At 46.2% G+C, this 17202-nt stretch overlaps 1 protein-coding gene across 2 annotated transcripts in view; it reads left to right on the top strand.

Moving 5' to 3' along the window:
- LOC131271606 (oxysterol-binding protein-related protein 8) overlaps nucleotides 1–17202 on the top strand; it is a 32413-nt gene that overhangs the window by 13887 nt on the left and 1324 nt on the right. The window contains exons 4-9 of one of the 2 annotated variants that reach the window (XM_058273094.1): nucleotides 8609–8664; nucleotides 13617–13757; nucleotides 13881–14340; nucleotides 14985–15461; nucleotides 15579–15724; nucleotides 15815–17163. In XM_058273094.1, the coding sequence (XP_058129077.1) occupies nucleotides 8609–8664; nucleotides 13617–13757; nucleotides 13881–14340; nucleotides 14985–15461; nucleotides 15579–15724; nucleotides 15815–17163 (2629 nt within the window). The remainder of the gene's footprint in view (nucleotides 1–8608; nucleotides 8665–13616; nucleotides 13758–13880; nucleotides 14341–14984; nucleotides 15462–15578; nucleotides 15725–15814; nucleotides 17164–17202) is intronic. The other variant, XM_058273095.1, reaches the window with a different exon arrangement.

Genomic DNA, 17202 nt, shown 5'->3' with positions numbered 1-17202 from the left:
AAACATTTTGTACACAATCAGAGCTCCGTTTCTTATAATATGTAGAAAGTTTTATTTTTTGATTCAATTAAGAAAATGTAAAACTTTTTAAAAAGGTATACAACAAGAACGGAAAAGTTTTAAATTAGGAAACTATAATTAAGTTGTCAAATGTATCTCTTCCATACCTTGGACACAAGCAAGAGCACATGCACAATAAGACAGTTTTCTTTCGAAGTCTCTCAAGCACTTTTATGTAGCCTTCAAACGGCAAACTCGTTACGATAGTTGCAGCCGCTTTCAAAGACCCAAGATGATTCAAGTCCAACTTGGCACTTTGAGGCGAGTGTGTGAGTCCGCTTATCCACGGCTTAGCATCGATCGACATCTATTCATCCGTACTTTCCGGCTGGTTTTCGCTGGTTTACCACTTCTACGGCCGGTCTACGTCAGCTCGAGTGTCCCGAGGCTGGGATGCACAGCACTGAATCATTTTCTTAGCTCGTCACCTGAAGCGTTATGAAAGGTTTGTGAAAGGATGAGTTGCGGTGACTGTTATTTATAAATAGCGCAAGGTGCAAAGAAAGCCGCAAACCCATCCTCACCGTTCGTGGCATTGCAGTTGCAGTGTTCTTTTTGCCGTAGGATACTCAAGTAATCTGTGGGTTTCTTCTAAGACCGTTGAGCGTTTTGTGTGAAGATAATCATCTCGGCACACGGCGGAATCTGCCGACATGGATTCTAAGCATTAGCAGATTCTGACGTCACTTGATGAAAGGAGCGATTTGAAACTAGGACAAGACATGCGTCTATGTACTTCTCGAAAGGAGTTCTTTCTACCTTCTTTTGGAAAGTGTCAACATTTTATCTGACTCTAAAAATAAATTGTAAACTCCATGTTATCCAGACGACTACCTTAGTCCCCGCTGGCGTGCCCGATAAGAGCTATATCGTACGTGTCAATGTGCCCGATATATTAAGACCTTCATATATGAATCAGCTGAGCCAAGGGCAGGGTTCACCGGTTGCCAGACGTCGTCGTCTTATCTTCAACTTATTATTCTCTTCGATTTCTCCCGTCGAGAACACGGTTGTCAAAATGAATTAGCAACTTTCGTGATTTTATTTGCAAGGCAAACGCATCAGCCTGGGATTTGAGTGTGGCGGTGATAACGTTTCTTCATAAGCTAGGAGTCTTATCGATTGATTTCTTGGAGATTATATCGATTATGTATTAATGTTTGTGGTTTCTTTCGGTGTGGTAGTGGTCATTAGTAGAGTATGAGAGACTGCACAAAAAGATGTGGGAGTAGAAGTCTGAACTGAGTATCTCGTAGGCCAAATGTAGGAAACTCCATCTCGAGGGTTCAATGCGTCTAATATTTTATATGTCCTACGCACAAACTTTTGAACCCTTAAGTTTCCCCTTAATTTTGTTCTATATACAGCTAGCTGGCTCGGGTAAAGATGTTTTGAACGACAAAAAACTGTTGAAAATATTTGGCTTTTAACAACACTACAACTATAGGTGCCATGCACTGTAAAAATCAAAGAATTGAAAAACTCGGTCGGATAACTTACAGCTTCGTGGGAGTTGGAAACTGGATCGATGAAAATATATTATATCAAATCAATCTCAAGTTTCGTATCTTAAAGTTTAACTCTTCAACATTTGCATGTTTTTGCTTCATTGTTTGCATTCATTAACTGTACGTCAAAAATACCAAAACTTAACAAAATTTGTAATTTTTACCGACAATTTATTTTTCTTGTTACTGAAAAACCGATCTGTTCGAAATCAACTTTTGCTCTTTGAAAAGACAAGCTGCTGTGACTGTTTATACTTACGAGTTGAGATTATACTTCATATGTCAGTCCCGAATGTAAACAAACAAACCAATATATGGCGATAGAAAATCGTAATTTATTAAAAAACTATGTTATTGTTGGACATGAGATTTAGTAAAAAACCTATTCTCATGCCTATGAAACATAAGTGCAAAGTTTGATTAAAAATGATTCAGACTTTTAGAAGGAGTTTAATCACCAACACCGTGACACAAGAGTTTTATATCTTGTTCCAATTTTTAGAATTTTGTATATATAGATAAATGTTCTTCGCTTTATATCGAGGACTCATATAAATAGTCATTCAATATCTCAAATCAGATAAAGATTACCCGATGCGCCTAATATCGTCTCCGTTGTATAGACTTTGTTTTAAAAGAGTCTATCGACTCATGGTCCAAGCCATCAATGTACAGTGAGGAGAGGAGTTTTTATAGCCCTTAGGAAAGCAACTAAAAAGCAATGCAGCACAAGAGAATCATTGATTGGATAAAGGATGGTACATCGTTCCTAATTCCGAGGTTGTTGTGTATCAATGTTTCCGGCCTCTTGCACGTTGCATCGGAAGCAGGTCGGTGCTTTCAAGCACTTCATATTGCACCGTTTTACCCAATGACAGCTGCAACGCGAGGCTCGCACGTCGTTTATCGCGAATCGCGGGAAATCACTGGCACACATCAGCTGCCTCTGCCTTATGCCACTGCGGTGGCTTTGGTTGGTAGGTCATCGTGAGAGGGCCAGCTCGGATGGGATATGCCTCCCTACCTCCTGGTGATGGTGTTCGATAGCGAAATCGTTCTTGGCATGATACTTCCAGATGTGTACGAGGCCCAGTTTTGTTTCGTCCCTTGCGTTTCATTTGCTACCGTTTTACCTTCCCTTCCTTCCTTGTTGCCGCCTGCTTAGGTCTAATCCATCGGTACTACAATTGGCGCTGCTTGAGTTCAACCCGTACTGCCTACGGTACGTTGATATTTTTTCCCAGTTTGATTTTTTCGCATTTCTCCTCGTACTCCTTCGCCGTGTTAGACGGCTTTTCACGTCGCACGTTTAGTGAAACCGGCACTGGCACCGCACGCCCTCCTTAGCCCGCTAGCATGTCTGTCCATCACCCTGTGGCCACCACGTAGCATCACCTTTTGCAGCAGCTGTTGCCAATTCCCATTGCCAGCGGTAGTTCACGGTGCAATTTACACCTACTCTGTCATTAGCAACCGGTGTTGCACTGCGATGCGTAGTTCTGTGACGATAATGACGACCTTGTGCGATAAGATCTGGGTGTAAGGGTAGGTACAGTGTCACCTTTCGAGGTGAGTGGGAGGATGGCAACGGCATCCGATTCCCACCCACATCGGTTCGAATAGGCCACAGATGGCGATAGAACAAAGTAATACCCTTGAACTCCGGGCATCCGTCGATGTAAACGGGGCGATTGCTTGCACCGTACGTGGTTATCATTTTCCACCCCGCACGCTCACGGGGGAAACCGTCGTGGAAAGTGCAGCAGCAAGATTGCTTTACAACGTGGCCACCGCAGAAACGCTGATCATGACCGTGACTGTGACCGGCTTATTACATTTGGTGTTTTTTTTCGTTCCATGAGGCGACACGTACGTCACACACACATTCATCGGCCCCCACGCCCTCACCCTTCGGTGGGGTGAGTGTTGGGAGAGTCAGTTTAAAAAACCGAATTTATAAACAGCCGGCCCATTTTCCACGCATTCGACGTTTCCTCGACCGTGGCGACGTTTTATCCGCTCTCTTCGACGACATGACCATGGACTACGATGACGCTGATGATGATGATGATGATGATAAATAATCATAATGATGATACGAGCGGACGGAGTGGGAGTTTTGTTTACACGTTTATTAATACACTTCATGTGCGCAATTTACGCCCACCAGTGCGGCCCTCCGTAGGTTGAGAAGTTTGTAGAAGAAAGCGCGATCGTCGTGGAACGATCACATCGGTCGAACACAGTTGGATCACTTTCGTGATGAGAAAATTTATTTCACATTTATTTTCCCTTCCTTCTGCACGAAATCGCATCCATTTTTGTTGTTTCGTTTTTGTGGCATGATAATATAACCCTGTTATCATACTTTCATTAAAAGAATGCCCTTTGTTTTCTTCAATGTACACTAATTGAAATCGAAGTGCCTTTCAGCAGCCAATTTTAATCGATCGGAATATATTGATTTATGAACGAATGAATAAATAAACGAATAAATTGTTGATTGCATTTCATTTGTTTCGCAATTGGACGATCGATTTGTGGTCAGTAGCTGATGAACTGCATTCTAATAGAGCTGTGTAATTCAGATTCAGATTCATGAATTAAAATGATAGTTTGCGTTTTAGAGATGCATGGATCTTTTAATGAGAGATTCATGAATCTCACAGATCCATCAACTGAAGAAAAGTGGTGAGCAAAAAATGGGTAGAAGGACCCTTTTTTTTTTTGGTCGCCTATGAAAGAATCATGGAGATACGTCAAACATCCATGAACGATTCATGAAGGGTCATTAAGGGTTGGAAAGATTCGTAAACGTTTGAAGATAAGAATCTCAATAGATTCATGAATCCATCTGAATCAATCTCCGGTGAAAGATTCATATGAATGAGTCTCACCAAAAGATTCATAAGGCACAACACTACATGCTAATTCTTGTAGACCGCGTCCACACGGCATCGTAGCGTAGCGATTTTGACACTCCGTCGTAGTGTCAACTATTTTTTATGGCCGTGGCTAAGGCCTCTCGACCAACATTTACACTACGACGGAGTGTCAAAATCGCTACGCTACTATGCCGTATGGACGCGGGGTAAGAAAATGAATAATATGCAGCCCGAAGCAGAGTAGACTCCTTACTCGTATTTTACTTGAAAATTTTTGTTAGCTAAATGATACATCGGGTTGTCAAAAATTCAATATTTTTGCCATGTAATTGAAAGCATCTGTTACTTATAAAGGATCTACTACGGTATAGATCTTTAAAAGCGAAGATGAAAATATACTAATTTATGAACATTTATTCATATTTTAACACGTTGATTGTCAAGGCTATCATTTTTGATAGCTAGCTGTCATTAGTTCTAAATAGTTTTTGACTCATATATAATTGAAAATGTAATATAAAAATAATTGTAATATTTAATATCAATACTTTGGAAAGCCTTAACAATCCGTCGGTTTAATAAATGTTATAAACAAATTTTATTAAAAAAGATTGTACTATAAAAGTGTGCTAAAAACGCTTGGCAGTCAACGAGTTAAACAGCAACAACTGCGAATCAAATAATTGGTGGTAACCGAACCGTTTTGTTACAGTTGTCTACTCTTTTGTTAAAATCGGTGTGTTCTTAGCTGGTGGCCGAGTTAACATCATTCGGCACTAAGAGACAAAGCGTGTTGCGGTGGGCTGTAAATGTTGCTGTTTGCCTCATTTCATTGCATTTAACTCGAATCAATTGAGGAATTATCGGATGGTAGGAAGTGATCGACAAAGTTTAGTAGCTTGTTTACCTTTTAGCCTATATTTAGGCGCGCTCCTTATAATTTGCCTATCGACTGAAGTTTTTAGTAGCACGCCGGCCTTCGGGCTAGGGGCAACATCTTGTAAATCGCTTCATGTAGAAATAAATTCACGTCCCTTTCTCTTCCGCCGCATCGCAACTCCACCCCTTTGCTTCGCTGTGTGTGTTTGTGTGCTGCTGGCGGGTGGTGTTTTGGAGGCTTGAAGGGGTAAAAAAGAACTTGGTAACCGCCCCGCGACCCCTCACCACGCGGGTGTATAATTTACTCCACTTACGCGTTGCCTCCGACCACGATCACGGGGTGCACTGCAATATTCATGACCGCCGGGTGCCACTTTAGGCACCAAGAAAGTTGGACGAAGCCGCTGGTGTGGCGGTCATATGGTAATTAACCGTCGATTAGTGGTGCGGCCAAAACTGTCGCATTCCCTGCCGCCGGAGGCCCTTATGGCAATGGGTGTTGGGCTCCACGATGTGTTGGGTTTCGAAACGGAATCCGCCGGTTTGTTGTAAGACGGGCGCCGTGTGTTTTTTTTTATCGTGTTTGCGTTGGCGCACTTCAACATTGCGTTGCAGCGTCGAGGTTGGCTGGCGCTTTCGATTTCATCGCTTTCATCGGGGGAAGGGTTGTGTGGCTCACTCTGTCCCAGCCATATCGAAACGCATCGATATCGCACCACCAATAGCCGCGCTTCCGCTCGGCGGGCCAATCGTCGGTGTTGTCGTCGTCGTCGTGCACGTCGTCGTTGTGGTCGGGTCTAGGCGTCGGTGTGTGGTGGTAGTGTGTGCGCCATATCGTGCGCCGTTCTTGCGTGCACCATCCGCTCCTTTCCGGCCGCCTTCACGTGAGTGGCCGAACTGACCGGCGGTCCGCGGACGGCTTTCTAACGGACCGTTGTTCTAGTCCACTGGCGACCGTTCGAGGGGTAGTTCAGGAATCCGCGCTCGCTCGCCTTTCGGGTGTGCCAAAGTGGGTGCATATTTGTTTGGGTGCTTTTCCGGTTCGGAGCCCTTGAATTTCGGGTGCAACGGGATCCACCGGCGTTCGTCGTGCACCGTGATCATGTGTCAAAGTGTGTTTCCCTCTCACCGGCCCCCTCCGGAGAAAGTGTGCATCGGATCATGCACTTGATGATGAAAAAGTGGTGTTCGAGTGACGGTCAACCACCCGAGAGCGGTTCCGGTGGTTGGCTCAACGTTGGAGAAAATTTTTTAATACTTTTTAATAACTTATCTTTCTCAAGTGGTTTCATGTCGGACAAAAATGTCTGCGTTGTGTGCCGGGTTGGGGCAATATAGAAGAAGAAAAAAAAATTAATAAAATAACACCCGTGCGTCATCTGCGCCACCATGTGTGTTTGTGGCATGAGAGAGTGTAGTTTAGTGTTTATTTTTTTTGTTCCCGGCCTCTCCGAAACGTTTGTCATCGAATGGCGATGGGGGCAGATGGGCTCGCCATGGTTAATTTTAAAACTTGCGATCGTTGACGAAACCACCCTCCCAGCGACTCCCCCAACCATGGGGTGGTTGTTTTGTTTTGTTGCTCGGCACGCCAGGAGGAATGTTAACGCTCGGCTCGCCGTGAAACGAATGTGACACAAAGTGTTGACGCCACCCCTGGGGGTAGCGGCTTTATATTGCGCGTTCCGCCAGCGGGGGGAGGATCGTACAAGATCCGTCGAATCGAGTCAGTGTGACAAGGGCCTCTGCCCATTAGACAGTGTGTTTGGGAGGCAAACTTTGGCAGAATTCGTTTGGAGGGAAAAACAGCAACACAGTCGTTGCCTTGTGGTTCTGTGTAGGAGGTTTATCTTTCGGTAGATGCTGTGCGTGGTGTCGAACGCCTACCCGCTCGTACGTCCGGGAGTTTTACTAATTGATCATAACCGAGAAAAAGGGGGACGAAATGCAAAGAAAGAGAGAGAAAGGGAGACGACAGACGCGAAAGAACCGGAAACCAGCTGCGTAGGTTTGAAATGACGGTTGATAGTGGATGCTGTACGTTGAACTGGCGTTGATCGTAGGTCACGATCATGCGGGCACAACAACGCAAAAGGCCAGAACCGAAGACCAAACACAGGTCCGTGTGTGTGTGCGTGCGCCGGCTTACGCGGTGAACAACAAATTAACCATCGGATGAAAATACGCCGGGTGTTACGTGATTTAAATTGGCCGAAATTCTGGTTCCGTGAAATTCTTATCTCTCGCTAACCAAAATATATGCTACTTGTTCACTCTCCCTCTCTTTCTCTCTCCCTTGGTGTTTACGTTGAAGCATTATGGAAAAATCCCACGAAGGTTGCAATAACGATAACGACGGTATACCGAATCAGAAGTGATAAGTTGTGGCGTTGGACTAGAACGTAGACTCCGCTTTGGAATTGTGATGAATGTTTGTTTAGAATTGTAGAAGAAAATAAAAAAAAATAGCTGTATGCGTTTGTGTGTACGTGTGTGATAATGGATGGATGATTAGAGTTGGCTTATGATTTGATCTCTCACTCTTTTTCCCTTTTGAAACCTCGTAGAGCTAGTGCCTTCTAATAAGTGTAGTTCCTGCTAACAACCTGTGTTTGCAAACGTTAGATGCCGTAGCAATGATACTAGATTGTTTGTTTTGTTGAACTTTTGTGATTGCTCAATGCGAGTGGTGGAATACAAGCAACATCAAACCGGATCCTCCAGTTTGCGCGGCTGTGGATAAATTTGAATGTTTCTATGTTAATTGCTGTAGGCCAACACTTGGTTGGTTGGTTATAATTGTTCCGCCCGGCAAGAGAACGTGACGCGGGAAGACAGCGCTAAAAACCCCGCGATGTCAGATAACGGCCTCTGATCCTAGTGGTCCGCGGGATGAACGTAATGAGAGATTTTTGCCGCCGATGCCGTCGTTTTAATGTCTAGTCGTGTGTGTGTACTTGTGTGCTTGTGTGTACGGGCGCCACCCGTGTAGCATGTTTGTAGAGAGATGAAAGCCACCAAACCACTACCGCTTCCTATATATATATATTTATCGCTGACAACAACACGACAGCTCAGAGTTGCGCACCGAGGTTGGCAAAAGTGGCCAAAGTGGCACAACGCCGAATAGAAAGCAAAAACGTGTCTTAGAGAAGGAGGGAGGAAAACAATAATTGTAGATACCAAACACGTCAACCGTGTGGCGTACGACGCGCCACCACCCCGAACTCAACCCAACCACGAAGCAGACTGTATGAATTATGAAATTCTTTCTAGGAATCTCGGGATGGAACGACAACAGCCCAAAGATCGAGTCCGGCTTCCCCGACAAGGTGAGTAGAACTAATTTATTGGCGGAAAGAAAGGATAACAGGGGTTTTGGGGTTTTGGATCGTTCGTTCATGCGACGAGAAAATGTAGATGGCGTCCGATCAGAGATTTAGACCACATCCGTTCCAACTGCATCGGGGCACGAATTCCTAAATCTGAATGCACGATCATTACCGTCGCAACCGGGCCTAATATGGAGGTGTCTTTTTGCAACGACTTACCCAGAGGAATAATTAATTATGGTGGGACCCATCATCCTCGTGAAGCTATCACAATGTTTGGTGGACGGAAACACAATCACGTCCTGAAATTCGCTTAGTTTATAGCCTGCAACACGCCACCGCGCTAGCGAACCGATCCGCTGGTTGTGCATTTGATTGACATGGGAGAATGTGAATAAAACAGTAGAAAATCGTTTGTGAAGGGCAAAGTGAACGATCCACCACGTGTATGGTATATTCTGTTTTATTGCGTTTTAATTGACGTAGATTCTATGGGCACGAAAAGTTGGCAGATGGTTCGGGTTTTACAAAATGTGCATGCACGTCGGAATGCACACAGTATTCATGTCCACCAGATGCAAAACAGAAACAAATATTTCAGTGGATAGTTTACTGCTTTGTTCAAGTATGACCACAGGACATTTTGCATACTAAATAATAAATGGTCTAAGTTGACGTCGCAATGTACACCGTTGCTTTTTTACCCGCTTGAGAATTGTGTTTTTCCACAAAAAGAATGAGCAGGTTTCGTTTCAATTATACAAAATAATAATAAACAAATTCTTGTGATTTCGTTTCGTTATTCATCGTGTTCGTGTTTCATGTTATTTAGTTTTATTTGTCTGTTTTATAGAGTTTTTTGCATCTATTTGATTTCTGGGAAAACGCCTGGACTTTCCTGTGCATCTATCAGTTACGTCAGGGATCGGCAAATCCGTCCAAAAAACCTATCTAAATTTTTATCGGATTTGTGTACGGTGTCAGGTTTGTTTTCTTCCCAAAAATGAATATTAAAATTGTTGAACTAAGGTGTTGCTGATATATGTTGAAAAAATAAACAAAATTAGTTAGAACAGTTTAACGATAAAATTTCAAATATTTTATCTTTTATCACTTTTTTATGTAACTTTATTACTAAGAAAGTTGATACTTCATTCAAAAAGATACTAATTTGACAATATTAAATCATCGTTTGTGGTATCCGGCACGCGTTTTCGGTTTCCTTTTAATCATCTGGCCCTTTTAAGGAAATGTATGCCGACCCCTGAGTTACGTCATTGTGACGGGTTTATGGCATCAGCTAAATTTTCAAATTCAACTAAAAGTATACACTTGATGGATTCTACGAAATATTATTAATTCATCATTTTGTTAATATGAAAAATTCATTTTCCGTAGCAACGCTTCAGGAACTTTCTGTATTTGTGGAAATACATTTTTTTTTCCATTTATATTTACCGAACCAAAAACCTCAATTCCAGCCATATATTTGTTGTCTAACCATTCTTTGAGTTTTGGTCGATAATGCACCGGCTGTTGGCATCCTAAATAAAGCTCCTTTATGGGAAAATAGTTGTAGTCTTCGTTAAAAACTTTCTATTTATTAGTAGCAAAAAACCCCGTACGCCGTGGGTGACCCAAAGGCCTGGCCATTTCGTTTACTTACCATATGAAATGGGAAATTTTATTGCTGCATAATAAAAACACAACAGTGATAGTTGGTCCCAGCTGGTCCTTCCCCCCCCCCGCTAATAATGAAGCGATCGTAATTAGCGCGCTTGTTTTGTTAGGTGAAGATTTTCGCGTGCCGAAGAACGAAAAACCAACGTTGCGCGTCGAAAGATTAGTGCCTGAAAATATGCAATGCTTCGTGTAATGAAAGCTCCTTTTGCTGCCGGTCCACCTTCGCGTGCCGTGGGTTCTTTCTTAGACCCCCCAAAACCTCAAGAACGTACAGTGTTTTTCGCCGTTGCTCCCTCCAGCGGTGCCTGTGTTCGATTGTGTTCTGTCGCGTGCGGAACGGAAAAGTGGACACCGGGGAAACAGGAAACAATATCATTTTTGCGCAAGACCATTAAAGGCAGCATAAACGGAGGAGAAGTCTTTTGTATAATCGTTGTCGTTGCCCTAATTTATGGACCGCCGGCACGCACCTGCCACGCGAACTGCTGGCCGCGTATAGAAGAAAACCTTCCTTATGAACCCCCTTCAATGATGATGACGATGACGATGATGATGAGTTGCGTTTGCGACGAGCCTTTTGCGGTGGTGGCCGGAACGATTGCTGCTGCACTGATTTGATAGCCACCTAGACGCGGCCCCTTCTCGAGTTTCCCACCGTTGCTTTGGAGGTTTTCTTGCAGAAAACAGATATTACGTAATCCTCGTTACCATCAGGACATCGTTTAAAGTCTTTTCAACTCGGGTGGCAGCTTGAAAGCGTACCCGGATAAATGGAACGACACCAGCGGGCTTCCACTGCCATCCACTGCTTGTGGTATCGAGGCATAGCTGGAAGGCTCTGTGTCTCGGTCTTTGCGGATGGTAAGGTTATGAAATTCATACGCGCCTCGGCAGCGAAACACTGAGTAGTGTAATGAAATTAAAGTATCATCAACTACCAGCAGCAGCGTGTACGACCTACAGACGCGTGGTGGATGTGGTTGGGGGCGCGCTATCATGGTTATCCAGGGCGTGCTTTGATACTAGGCATACCGGGAGAGTCCATTTGACAGCAAGGGTGGCTGGAAGATTTGTTCACACCTTTGAACAATGAACCCATTGTTGCTTACATTTTTAAAATAGTACTTGTATCTAAAGTATATGCCATAAAAAATACGAAAACTAATACGAAATACCTTGGATTCAAATCTTTTGTTTTATAAAAAATTATAAAAACAATTAAATAATTTTTGTTAAGGAATCGTTTTTTAAGCCTTTAATGATTACATTACTCAGTAGGTTTACCATTTTTCTCGATTAGCTTCTCCAAACGGGGATGGAATCGACAGCATACCTTCTCAATGTATGAGTCAGTTTTCGAGATCCATCCCTTGCCAATTGAAGCTGTCAGGGATCCAACAATGGGGCTAAACGTTCTCAGGCCTTAACCTGAACATAACCCTATATTGCTTAATCGTAAGGGTCAAACCCGGGCAGTTGGGAGGTCAAGTGTAATTGCCCAAAGTTCCATGTTTTTCGTCAGCCACGCTTGAGTCCTTTTCGAGGTGCGTCACGGTGCTTATTTGTACTATTATAAAATGACTAGTGGCAGTAAATTAGTCGCTATCTCCTTTGTGAACATTTTTCTCAACTTTATTACTCGAGAACCACTGTTTTGGTGACATCGTTTCAGAGTTTACTACCAGATGATTACACACACACATGAGAATGGTAAAAATAATGTTTCAAGCTACTTAAAAATAAGCATTGAAAACTTTCGCATTTTTTATGGAACATTCTTTGAATTTGGAGGACGACGTATGTGAATTTAAATTTCTTGCAGCCATTCGTAAATAGTTCCTAATCTCAACTACCTTTTAAATTTTACATTTGTTTTCCTGCTCCTGTTGTTCTGAGACAGAGGAAATTATCCTTCTTTAAGAACAACACGTTCTACCAGTTAGGTCCTATATCAGAATATTCATCCAGGATTTGCCTCAAATTTGCTCTCGTTTAGGTTGAAATCCTTTTGAAAAGAATCTTTGCGAGAATCCCATTTCCCTCCAAATAGTCCCCGTGGGGGCAACGCGTACGTGGTGGTTGGTCCCTCTAGTGTGTAAGCCATCGTTAGAGCGCACAGGATAATCAATAAATTCTTACTCGGCTCTTGCGCTTCTGGTCTGTGTGCTTGTACGGACGAAGAAGAACCTTCAGAATCCATTCGTGAGTTCCCAGGGTAATGGGGGGGAGGGGGGGGGGGGGGGGGTTTGGGAGGCTTTCGTCGAGGTCGGGATGTTGTGTAATTGGAAGTAATGGCCCCCGCGTGTTCGATGTTACACCATCGCTCGGTCGGCACCGTTTAACTCCTCTGCCGAAGGCGGACACCGTGTGAGGTTAAGGCAGACACACGCCGGTGGAACGGTGGCCGCATTGTTTGAATAACACATACGGCCCGGCCATAGGATGAAGGGTGGTGCTAGGTTTGCTTGCTTAAGCAGTTGCTGCCCCGCTCACTTCGAAGCCTTCCGGCACTCTGGACACCTTCGCACCGGGTTCGGGTTTTTGTTGTCCTTTGCGAAGTGCGAAAAAGGGTCTCACCTTACCGTCGTTGCTTTGAGCGGAGAAGAAAATGGCATTTTCTTTGGCAAATAAGATAAAGAAATGGCACGGAGGGTCGTCCTTTCCGTTTTACTCTTGCTCTTGCTGCAAGCCTTTGTGGACGGTCTCGAATCGAATGTGTCCCTCGGGTGGCGTTACCTCTCCATTGACTGACTGACGTAACCCCCGGGTGTGCGGTGTGTGTGTGTGTGTTTACCTTGAACCGGCGTTACCGGCGTTTTCTTGGCGTTCGATAAAATAATGAAACGTTACGGCCGGACGTACGTACCGAGAACCTTCCGAAGGCCGACGATTAAGCCATTCAAATAGTGTTTCTGTCTGGCGTCGAACTGCTTGAGCCCGGTTTACGGTCCTGATGTCAAACAATCGGTCGGCCGGTCGGGTCAATTTGGGTGTGTGGGACGTTGTTCGTATGTTGTGTACCATTCGCCCAACCCCCGGCATTCGTCGCGAGACAGAATAATTATAGTCGTCAATAAAGTAGGTTGTTTCGTGTTGGTCACGAGGAAACACATTCCTTTGATGGTACAAAATGTGAGGGAAATAAAAGGAGCTGCCTTGTGGGCAACATAGACGAAGCCTTTGCCTTCGCGGAAAAGGACATTAATCATAAAATCCAGCCCATTATTTATCGGTGTACTTTCTCTCTTTGGTTTCTTTTTTTCCTCCAGAACGACTCGGCCAAACTGAACCGAAAGGAGTCGTACAAAGCGCAGCGCAAAAACTATCGCCGTGAGAAGAAGCGGGTGGCGTCGGAGCTGCTGAACTCGTTGCAGGACCCGGCAGTGATCGTCCTTGCCGACTGGCTCAAGGTAAGTGCAATGCTTGAGAGTTCACGGTCACCGGTGTTGTTCCACTGGCCGTTGAACTTCTGTGGGAGCGAGAAAGGGCTCCGGATTGATTGATATTCTACTCTAATATCTTGTGTTTTTCAGATTCGGGGGACGCTAAAGTCCTGGACGAAGCTCTGGTGCGTGCTGAAGCCGGGTCTGCTGTTCATCTACAAGAGCCCGAAAACCAAGAGCAGCCACTGGGTCGGCACCGTTCTGCTAACTTCCTGCCAGGTGATCGAGCGGCCGAGCAAAAAGGATGGGTTCTGCTTCAAGCTGTTCCATCCGCTGGACCAATCGATCTGGGCGCCCCGCGGCCCGGACAAGGAAACGATGGGGGCGGTCGTGCAGCCGCTCCCGACGTCCTATCTGATTTTCCGCGCCCCGAGTCAGGCCGCCGGCAAGTGCTGGATGGACGCGCTGGAACTGTCGTTGCGCTGCTCGGCGCTGCTCGTGCGCTCGGTGCCCAACATCGATACGAATCTGGCCGAGGGTGGTTCCTCGAGCACCACGCACGAGACGCAATGGTCCGAGGCGGACTACGAGAAGCACTTCGACGAACATGGTACGTGGCGCGTGGCGTTTGGGGACCCGCCGGGAGTGGGTTGCTTCGTTGCGACAGCTTGTCAGAGTTTTCCTGTTTCGTTATTTTTTTTACCTCTTTTATCATCTCGTCGCTGGCTTTTCGTCGTGTGCGAAAAATGACTAATGGATGGTTCTTTTTTCTTTCCTTCCTATTTTCCCCGAAACCCCTTCGGAAAACCTTCTACCAACCACACCTTACCACCGAAAACGTTGCGTACATTTTCCACTTCCACTTTGTATGTTGCTGCTCATGCTGTGTTTAAATCAATTGTCTTGTATAATACTGTTCCCATCGCGTGCCATCATCGCTTTGTTGAATTCTGGACATTTACGGTCAACTGTGTTCCGTCCTCTAAATGATTCCCTTCGTTTTTGCTCATCCCCTTTGTGTGTTGTTGTTGTTGTGGTTGTATTTTGCTCGTTGCTCGTATTTGAAACCGTACGTTTTCCCTTGAATGGATTCACTCAAATTTCGGCCCTTACGGTCTTCATCATCCCTCGTTCGTATTCGCATTTGTGGTACGCCATTTGGCATCAACATAAAATCCTCCTTCCCGAAACGCAAAAAAACAATGGCAATCTTGCCTGACATACCCACGACAATCGTGTCGGATTCGTGTGTAGTGCCCCGTTTGAAGGAACACTTGAACTACCTGCTCAAGTATCTGCCCCCGTCGCCACCGGACAAGCGCGGGCTGCGCGTAGAACCGATAGAAAAGTCCCTCCCACGTAGCGCCTGCCCCTCACCGACACCGATCTTTCAGCAGCTCTACCTAGCGGTGGCCCACTGGGAGCGGTATCTGCGCGATTCGCCCGACCTCTTCCGGTCGCGCTCGGTCGACATCGGGCACCATCATGCGATGCTGCGGGTCGACGATGGCGAGGGCGACGACGATGAGGATGCCGTGTTTGCCGATGGCACGCGGCGGAAGGCGGGCGAGCGGCGTCGCAACTCGTACCACGTCGGTGGTGGAACGATGGAACCGTCCGACGGCACGAACCGGATGCAGGTGGTCGGATCGGAGAAGCTGCGGAGGCGCAGCTCACCGGCCGACTTCTCGAAGGATCACGGCATCACTATCCGCATATCTGACGATCAATGTGGGATTTTATTTTTTTCGGGGTTACGATTTACTTTGCTCGATTACAGGACACATGCGAAGGTGATCTTTTTATGTGGTACTTACATTTTTTTTTCGCTCTCGTATCAATTCACAGATTTGGATATCGACAGTCAGCCCGATCAGGGCACAATGGTGTCGGCGGGAGAGTCCGACTCCGAGTCGGATCTTGGCGAGGGTATGGACGTGGAAGAGTTCCCGGAAACGCCGTACGTACACTCACCGGAGGAGGAGTTTGGGGCGGTAGGTGTTATTGCATGTTATTAGATAAGACATTTCAGTTCGATTGAACTTCTTTATTGATTATTTCTTTACCCTCATTTCCTCTTGCAGGCCGGTGAGCAGGTGGAAGAGTTGCCGGAAGAGCATAAGAGTTTGATCTGGTTCCTGGTGAAGCAGGTCCGGCCCGGGATGGACCTGAGCAAGGTGGTCCTGCCAACGTTCATCCTGGAGCCTCGCTCGTTCCTCGATAAGTTGGCCGACTCGTACTACCATGCGGATATCCTGTCGCAGGCCGTACTGGAGGACGATCCGTTCACGCGAATGAAAACCGTCGTCCAGTGGTATCTGTCCGGGTTCTATAAGAAACCGAAGGGGTTGAAAAAGCCGTACAACCCGATACTGGGCGAAACGTTCCGGTGCTACTGGCAGCATGATAATGGCAGCCGGACGTTCTACATTGCCGAGCAGGTAACGCATCATCCGCCCGTGTCCGTGTTCTACGTCACCAATCGGCAGGATGGGTTCTGCATCAGCTGCAGTATCCTGGCGAAGTCGAAGTTCTACGGCAACAGCACGTCGGCGATCCTGGAGGGAGTGGCCACGTTGACGCTGTTGCCGCGTGGTGAAAGCTACACCCTTACCGTGCCGTACGCGCATTGCAAGGGAATTTTGATGGGGACGCTGTCGATGGAGCTGGGCGGGAAGGTGACGATCGAGTGCGAGAACACTGGCTACAAGACGGAGTTGGAGTTCAAACTGAAACCGTTCCTTGGTGGCAACGAGTACACGAATCTGGTTGTTGGCAAGCTGAAGCTTGGCAAGGAAACACTGGCGAATATAAACGGTCACTGGGACGGTGAGATCCGGATAAAGGACTCACGGACGGGTGAAGAGTCGTTGCTGTTCAATCCGACGCCGGACATAAAGGGAAAGCGGTTGAAGCGGTTCACTGTGCCGATGGAGTCGCAAGGTACGAATGAGTCGGAGCGGTTGTGGCAGCACGTCTCGGCCGCCATCCACCGAGACGACCAGGTCGGAGCGACCGAGGAGAAAACGGCCCTCGAGGAAACGCAGCGCATGTCGGCAAAGGAGCGGAAAGCAACCTGTACCGAGTGGGTGCCGCTGCTCTTCCAGCAGGACTTTGTGACCGGCCAGTGGCACTACAAGTTTGCCGATCTACGCCCTTGGGATCCGCGCAACGATCTTCGCCAGTACGAGAGCAACTATCGCATCCAGACGAAGACGCGCCACCAGGCACCGATGGTACGGACGGCGTCGGTGGTTAGCACCGACCCACTCAACATACTGCAGGCGGATTCACGCGGTTCGCTACGCAAGAAGCGTTCCGGTGCGCTCAAGGCACGGAAAATTTCATCCAATACATCCACACCCGATCTGAATGATCCAAACTCGGACTCTAGTCACTCGAACGACCATGACACCGTACTTTCTAGCACAAGGTAACGGCGACCCCTTGCAGGAGGACCCTACAGTAGCTG

This window comes from Anopheles coustani, chromosome 3, assembly GCF_943734705.1.
Source record: "Anopheles coustani chromosome 3, idAnoCousDA_361_x.2, whole genome shotgun sequence".
Lineage (NCBI taxonomy): Eukaryota > Metazoa > Arthropoda > Insecta > Diptera > Culicidae > Anopheles > Anopheles coustani.
The sequence above is the reverse complement of the archived record's forward strand: the minus strand, read 5'-3'. Positions and strand labels throughout refer to the sequence as shown.